General features: G+C 32.5%; 1 protein-coding gene across 1 annotated transcript; it reads right to left on the bottom strand.

Annotated features, from left to right (window-relative positions):
* Positions 1-438: 438 nt before the first annotated feature.
* On the bottom strand, positions 439-4515 carry LOC107854516 (tropinone reductase 1). Its single transcript, XM_016699519.2, has 5 exons — positions 4383-4515; positions 3755-3962; positions 1500-1716; positions 1280-1395; positions 439-830 (listed from the first exon to the last, which is right to left on the bottom strand). The coding sequence occupies exons 1-5, from the start codon at positions 4445-4447 to the stop codon at positions 651-653; spliced, it is 786 nt and encodes a 261-aa protein (XP_016555005.2). The 5' UTR covers positions 4448-4515; the 3' UTR covers positions 439-650.
* Between the last annotated feature and the right edge of the window lie 4587 nt (positions 4516-9102).

The raw sequence follows: 9102 nt of genomic DNA, 5'->3' as shown, positions 1-9102 counted from the left end.
GACAAATAAGTCCTCACGACAATGTATTGTTATGTTAAAAAAATTATTTGCAATATGTAATTTCCTCAATACAGGCCCAATATTTGAAAAATATTTTTTTTTTACCTAATATGTAAAATAGCATATTAAATATTGAATTCATACACTACTACAATTTTATACCAATTTATATATTTTCTTCGTATAATACAAAACAACTAATCACATTATATGGAATACAATTTATATACATTTTTTATATGATACGAAAAAACTAATCACATTATGTGGGTCATCAGTTTATATAACTTTTTCATACTCCTAGATTATATTCATATAATACAAAAAAAAAAAAAAAACTAATCACATCATATGAGACATGAATTTACATATCTTTTATAAACCTTTGTCATGAAATACGAAACAACTAATTAAACCATACTAAGTTATACACCTCTGTCAATACTAAGTTGTACACCTCTGTCATACAATACAATACGTTCAGTGTGTATATAGAAAAACAAAAATAATTAATCACATCATATTTAATGTCTGAATTGATAGATCTTCTATCTCCCAAGTTTCTTTAGTTGAATGTAAACTGCTTTAGTACATAAATAGGTGTTACATTTAAAACACTATACTAAAGTACATAAATATAGGCGTTACATCTAAAATCCACCATTAGCTGTGAATCCACCATCAACATATATAATTTGACCCGTAATATATGAAGCAACAGAGAAACAAAGAAAAGCTATTATTGCAGAGATTTCTTCGGGCTTTCCGGCACGGCCCAAAGGAGTCCTGGCAACGTAACTGTCTATTTCTTTTTTTATTTGAGGATTTTCCTGTAGTAAAAGAAGATACTCTTTTTAAAAAACAAAGGCGAAGAAAACAACATTATCTTTTTGTCATGTTTTATGTTGCATAGATTGAGACATTTTCACAAAATAATATATTATTTTGGTACAATGATAATAACTAAGTTGGAGTCAAGTATATGACCGTTTTTTAATTATTTTTTTTTATTTTAATTCGATCTCATGACATTTTATGATTGTAATGATAATGAGTATGTCTTGCCTTGCGACCTAAGTTTCATATGTGCACGGGCTCAATCTTTTTTCGTGTTCTTTACTAACATACTAGTAGAGAAAAGAAATTTTTCCTAATTTACAAGGGACACTTACTTTCGAGATACTCAACTAGTTTCTTTTAATAGCAATTTCATAGCGATTTCGGTAAAAAAAGAAATCGATAAAAAACAAAAATATATTAAAGAAAGTTTTTATGATACCTTAATTCCAGTGTCAACAAGTGGGGTAAGAATAACTGCTGGAGCAACTGAATTGACTCGAATATTGTCCTTGGCCCATTCACATGCCAAGTTCTTTGTTATTTGATTTATCGCACCTATATATAATTAATAGAGTAGTAATAAAGAGAATAAAATGATTTTCAAATTTCACCAAATGTAAAAATGAAAAGTAATTTGCAATAAAGTAGAAAAGTGTTACCTTTGGAAGCAGAGTAAAGAGAAACAGAAGGCATGGCCAAAAGTCCAGCAATAGAAGAAACAAAAATAATATTTCCATTTTGAGAAGCCTTCAAAAATGGATAAGCAATTTGGGATAAATGAAAAGCAGCTTCAAAATTAGTTCCCATAACTATCTTGTAATCTTCTTCTGTGAGATCTTTAGCTTCCTTATGTATCACTACACCAGCATTATTGACCTAATTAATCATCAACAAATTACAACTTTAGAAAAATTTGGTATAACTTTGATTCAAATCATGTATGGCATTTTTTGATCCAATAATGTGCATATAGTAAATTCCTGAACTCATAAACTTTAAATTCTAGTTCTTCTTTTAATTTGTATGCATGTAATTGTTAGTTTAGCATGAGATTGATAATACTATGGAAAGGGAGGTACGGTGCCGATGAGCCGAGTGATGTGCTATCACTACTAATTGAGTGCCAGTATTTAGTTGTGTTGTCAGTAAAAAGAAAATCAGACGTCTTTTCAAGAACTTTCTATTTCTTATTAGTGGACTTTTTTTATTGTACGTGAACTAACTTATCTTTTAGTAAAACTATATTGACACCTTGTATAGGACACACAAATAATATATTTCTTATTTCTATTATAAATACCTTGAAATTTAATCAACAACAACAACAACAACAAACCCAGTGTATTCCCACTTAGTGGGGTCTGGGGGGGGTAAGATGTACGCAGTCCATACCTCTACCTCTGATGAAATAGACAATTCACTTTTCTTAACAACAACAACAATAATTATTATTATTATTGATATGATTACTATTATTATTATTATTATTATTATCATCATCATCATTTTTATTATCATATTCATCATCATCGTTGTTGTTGTTGTTTTTCTTTGGAAAGGAAAATGAAAAAAAGGACGAGATGAAAAAGTCAAGATCCATTAATATGATGAAAGTGTAGATAATCAACTAACTAAACTACTTAAGTTTCTTTCCCCTCCTCATTTTAATTATTAGGCTATTTTTGGTAGATGATGATTAGTGTACGATATTCAATTTCAAATTATAGGTATAGTTTTTTAAGATTTAATTTATATATATATATATCCTGATAGGTTGAAGTATTTCTACCTATGAATGAATATATACACAGGTCCCTGAACTTTTTAATTTTTTTCGTATTGACACCTCAATTAGGTCATATACCTATTGAACCCTTTTATCATTCACAAATCATGTCAATTAAGCACAATTGCTAACATTCACTGACATGGCATAGCTTGTGTAATACACTCTCCACTAGGAGAGTGAGAAGCCATAATTAATCAAAAAATACGAACATAAAAAATACAACCAATTGAAAAAAGACACGTGGAAGGAATTAAAAAAAAAAATTATCATATTCTCCATTGTAATCCCTCCCATGCCTCCGCCATCTTCTTCTTTCATAAATCTTTAAACATAACATTTTATAACTTCAATCAATGATTTCTTTTGATTGATTCTTCAATTACCCATTATTGATTCTTCAAAATCTAAAAATTTATTATTTTTTCATCTAAAATTGTTGGTGGATATTGTTTTGGTGGAGAAATAAAGGAGTGAAGCTGAGATTTTTTTTTTTCTTCTCATTAAAATTTGGGTTTAAGAAGTAAAAACAAAAAAGTTGGAAGAAGTGCTTCAATGGTGGAAAAAAAGAAAGAAATAAAATTTAAAGCTAAGTGAAGAAGAATAAGATGATACAAAAAAAGAATTAAAATTCAGGGATAAGTGAAGAAGAAGAAAATATAATTTTTTCTCTTTTTTGTGCTCAAACACGGGAAAGGGGTGTTTGAAAGAGATTTTTTTTATATTAAAATGTCATGTGTTGTTATTTAATTTACCATTTTGCCACATCATTAGCGTGTGTATTACACGCAGTTTATATTTTTTGTTACATCAGCAGATTGTGCTTAATTCACACGGTTTGTGAATGATAAAAGAGTTCAATAGGTACATGACCTAATTGAGGTGCCAATACGAAAAAAGTCAAAAGTTCAGGAGTTTGTCTATGTATTCAGCCTTCTACCTATCATTGTAATATAACATATTGTAATAATTTATTTATCTTATTTTTCAATTACTAATCACATTCACTCCGGACAATTACTTATATTCCGTACTATCAAATATGGATTTAAAGTTAAACACTTTTTTCATATCATGAAATAAAATTTAAATTTAAAAGAAAAGAAAAGTAGAGGAAATTAATTTTACCAGAATATCGAGCTTTCCGTCAAATACATTTGCAACAGTTTGCATAAGTTTCTCACGTTCAGTACGAAATAATAAATTACAAACAGAACCTTCAACTTTACGTCCTTTATTTCTCCAAATTTCAAGGCATTCTTGAAGTTCCTTTTCATCACGTGAACAAGTATAAACTCTTGCTCCAAAATTTGCCAATTCCTCCACTATTGCATACCTAAAATATCACGAATCACACAAAAGTAGAAGACATAAAACAATGTATAAACTAAACTAATAATTAAAATAAGTATAAAATAAAAGCTCGTATAAATACAAATACGTCAATTATATTAAAACTCACGGTGGAAATTAAATTACAAAATTTATTTACAACGTCAAATACTCAAAGCTAATTAATTAGAGAGGAAATATACTACCAAAAAGAAATGTTCATGTAAAAACGTGGTCGAAAATGTGAGATTTCTGATGGAAAATCTATCAAAACATTTTCGACAAGTAAATTTCTGACAGATTTTATCATAATTTGAATTATTTTAGTGGTCCATTTTAATTTATTTCCATTAAAAATATTACTCTATTTAATTACTTAGATTTATTTAGATAAAAGAGTAGAATAAAATTCAAACTCATTTACCCTATGCCTTTGGAGCCACCAGTGACAAGGGCTGTGGTGCCTGTGAGACTCCATCTTTCTCCCATTTCTAGTTGTTCTACAATAATTTTTTTTTTCAATTGCAACAACTTGGAAGTTAGGTTTTAAAGCTTTGAGGTCACTAGTCTATAAATAGTAGTGGTAATAGTAGTATGATATAATTTGGTGTCTCACAGTGATTCATGTCCTTACGCCAATTCAATAAAAATGTGCAGAGTGACAAAATTAATTCATAAAATTATGACCTGTGTAATTTATTTAGGTTTGAACGAGTTAGTGATTCACTTATTTTAATAATTTAACTTACTTTGAAAATTGACTCGTTCAATTTTTCGTAAATAGCAGTGCTATTTGTAGTATTATATAATTTGGTGTCTCACAATGATTCATGTCCTTACGCCAATTCTATGGAAACGTCCAGAAGTAACAAAATCAATTCATAAAATTATTACCCATCCAATTTATTTAGATTTGAATGAGTTAGTGATTCCCTTATTTTAATAATTCAACTTATTTTGAAAATTGACTTGACCAATTTTTCGTAAATAATAGTGCTTATTTGTAGTATGATATAATTTGGTGTATCACAATGATTCCTGTCTTTAAGCCAATACAATAAAAACATGCAGAGGTGACAAAATAAGTTCATAAATTATGACTCGTCCAATATATTTAAATTTGAACGAATTAGTGATCCGCTTATTTTAAAGTTAATACATAAAAATGATCCTAAACTTGACACCAAATTATAACTTTGACCTTAAACTTTGATAGTGCACAAATAGGACCTTTAACTATTCAAAACCTGAACAAATATGACCTCCGATTTTGCAACTCCATGCGTGAGTCTCACTCGCACCTACGTGGAAAGGTAATTCAATCACACGGTGCCACGTCGTTAAAAGGGATGACTTGGAGAGAGGTCATATTTGTGCAGTTTTGATTAGTTAAAGGTCATATTTGTGCACTGTCAAAGTTTTGCTTTTTGTGTTAAAACGACGTCGTTTTTATTATTGTTATTATTATTATTATTGTTGTTGTTGTTGTTGTTGTTGTTGTTGTTATTATTATTATTATTGTTGTTGTTGTTGTTGTCATTATTATTATTATTATTATAATAATAATTTTTTTTATTTATTTCTATAGTAGCAGCACCTAAACTTTTTTTAATTTAAAAAAATAATTACTATTATTATGATTTTATTTAAGGTCATCTTTATGTATTATGCCCTTAGATTTTAAGCTGGATGCGCCCAGTTTTGCGTGTTGAATATGCCTTTTGCCACGTAGGATTGGAAGTCATATTTGTGCAGTTTTGAATAGTTAAAGGTCATATTTGTGCATTATCAAAGTTTAAAGTTAAAGTTATAATTTAGTGTCAAGTTTAGGTCATTTTTATATATTTTATTTTAATAATTCAACTTACGCTGAAAGTTGACTCGTCTAATTTTTCCATAAATAGTAGTAGTATTTGTAGTATGATATAACTTGGCATGTCACAATGTTTCATGTCCTTACACCAATTCAATAAAAACATGGAGAGGTGACAAACTTTATTGATAAAACTATGATCCATCCAATTTATTTAGAGTGAACGAATTAGTAATCCTCTTATTTTAATAATTCAACTTACTTTGAAAATTGACTCTGTCACACCCCTTTTTTTACGTACTCAAAAAAAATTCGCTTTTTAAGTTCGAAAGGGTTTTATTATTTAAGTGACAAGAAATGAAAATTTGTTTCGGAAAAGGATTATTTACATTTTTTATTCAGAGTCGCCACTTGGCATAATCCGGTGTGCCAAGTCACCTTTGAAAAATTCTTTTCGAAACCATTTGACTCCTAAACTGGTTTGCGAACAGAGATTCCAGCTAAGGAATTCTGTTGACAGAGGGGAGGTGTTAGGCACCCCTCGATCTCGTGGTTCAACCACGGTCGCTTGGGTAGAGTGTATCAACTATTTTGGCATTACGAAATGTACAAACCACACAAAAGCACGCAAAATAATCAAACAATAACAAAACAAAACAAAAATGTAAAGTCCAGTCCAATTATTACAACCCGAAATAAAAATACTGAAATAACCTACACTAGTCCTAAACCATGCTTTACCCAATGCCTCGGGCCTTGATCACGAACATCCTTAGCGTACAAAATTCTTCGAGGCATTCCTCGGTGAGTAAATACAAATTACCTGGGGCATTCCCCGGTTAAATAATACACTTTTCAAATACGATAAACAAAACATTCAACAAATATTCCAAAGCTTCCAACACTACACCAATTCTAACCTTGCCTACCCGAGCTTACTGTTTGCCTACCCGCTCGACGGCATATCACATTCAACATCAACAATGTATCAAAATATCATAATATTCACTTTTATCAATTTTTTGATTCCCGTCCCAAATTCATTCCCAACCAATGATTAACACATGCTTCGATTTATCAATTCACTTTCAAAGTCCGAAACCAACATCAACCAACACATAGCACATATTCGAACATACCAAACACGCAAATTATTCAGGATTACGTAAAATTGAGAGGAGCAAGGATAGAATTGAACCTTCCGAATATCGATTTTTGTTGATAATAATATTTAAGAAAACCTAAATCTGAAAGCCTCAATGCTGCTTTCAAGTATTATTCCGATTAAATCCGGTAGAGCCCGTGCCGATGAACCTCAAATCAACAATCTCCAACCAAGCCCCAACTCGATATTCGAAAAATTGCAAACCGAAACTGAAATTGAACCCGAACAACGGCGACTAATTCTGACCCAGATTGGAATCATGAACGAAATTATGCATCCATTTTCGCAATCGTAACTAATGGAATTTCGGTGAGACGTGACCTGAAAACGGAGTGGGATCGCTTTTGGTGCTAGTCTGGGTCGGAGTATCACCGATTGCTCCATTTTCAGACGAGCATTGATGTAGCAATGGCTAAACTCGCCGGAGAAACACCCCTCTCTCCTTTATTTTTCTTTCCTCCCCGATTCTCTCTTGGTTTTCTCTCTCCTTGATCGATCTTTCTCGACTAACTCGACCTCTATCTACCTCACCGGAGCTCCCCTGCTCCAAATTTTTCCCACTGCTTCACTCTCCGCTCATGTGTCTGCTTTCTGTGTGTGCTACTGTAAGGTGGAGTGGAATTGTCTCCCCCTTTTTGTGTAAATCGAAAGTTAGAGTGCAAATCAGTGAGTCTATTGTTAAAGAAAAAGGCCCCAACTTCTGTGCGTGTATATACTGTGAAGAAGAAAGAAAAATTCTAGTGGATGTATGCTTATCGTGTATTCCAGTGTGTAAGTATATGTGAGATTTGTGTGCTGTGAGAATGAGTGAAGAAGATCAACAAGGAGCGAGGTGAAAAACCATCAAATTTTTTCGATGTCCGGTGGTTTTACTGTTGTTCGGCGTTGATTGTCGTTGTTCTCGGCTATCGTTACTGTATGTTGGTTTCCGCTGAGGGTGAGTCAAGAAGATGAAAATTTTTTTTTGTGAAAAAAATGGTCTCCCCTTTTTTGTTACTGATCCTCCTTTTTGTAGTGTGTATTGTGAGAGTGGGTGAGGCAGTGGGTACACATGGGTAGGGGTAAGGGGTAGGGTATGGAGTGGTGAGGTGGGGGTAGGGGTAGGGGTGGGGGTAGGGTGTGATGTGGTTTATTTTGATTGGGTAGGTTGTTAGGATAAGATAGAATTAGTTAGGATAGGTTTTGTTAGGGATTTGTTATTTTATATTTTTTTGTTGTATTTTGTGAGCGTATAATAACATGGGTGAGGGTACAAGGTAGGATAAAATAAGAATGGGTAAAAACGACATTGGGAGGGACGAAATTAGGTGTCTACATCATGCCCCCTTTGGATGTAAACACATGGAGTTTTCATACAAAGCAGTAGACAACGAGGTGGAATTTTGTCCTGACCTTTATTTAAAAGCACGGAGTAAGAGGAAGGAGGAATACCAGGTCTTGACTTAGGACATCCTACCCACCCAAGTTATGAGGGGATCAAGTGACAAGTATCTCAAAGGATTGGAAGGAGATGGACTATACCGAGTTGAAAAGTCGAGTGAGGTTCCATTGAGGTTCCGGTCCGCGGCTCTGTCATTACATCAAAAATGAAAATTACAAGTTAAAACATAAATGAAATTACAAAAATCCTATCTATACAGCTTCTGTTGGCTCTTGACTCGACTTTTATCACCCTATTCTTCAGGCGGGCTCTTGACTTGCAATTTCTTCCAACTTGTTGCTTGGCTTTCAATTGCTTCGCTTTGTTGCTTCACTTTTCGTTTCTTCACCCTATTCTCCAGGCAGGCTCCTGACTTGTCATTTCATCACCCTGTTCTTCAGGCGGGCTCCTGACTTGCTATTTCATCACCCTGTTCTTTAGGCGGGCTCCTGAAACTCAAAATTAAAACTAGAACGAAAGTTATCCCAAACAAAGATTATAGTAAAGTAGTATTTCATTTTTGAAAGCGTTGTCCCATTTTCCAGGAGGGTCCTGACATAAGGTAAAATCCCATTTTTCAGGAGGGTCCTGAACAGAAAGTAAAATCCCATTTTCAGGAGGGTCCTGGACAGAAAGTAAAATCCCATTTTTCAGGAGGGTCCTGAACAGAAAGTAAAATTCCATTTTTCAGGAGGGTCCTGAACAAAAATAAAATCTCATTTTTCAGGAGGGTCCTGAACAGAAAG

Source organism: Capsicum annuum, chromosome 10 (genome assembly GCF_002878395.1).
Source record: "Capsicum annuum cultivar UCD-10X-F1 chromosome 10, UCD10Xv1.1, whole genome shotgun sequence".
Classification (NCBI taxonomy): domain Eukaryota; kingdom Viridiplantae; phylum Streptophyta; class Magnoliopsida; order Solanales; family Solanaceae; genus Capsicum; species Capsicum annuum.
The sequence above is the reverse complement of the archived record's forward strand: the minus strand, read 5'-3'. Positions and strand labels throughout refer to the sequence as shown.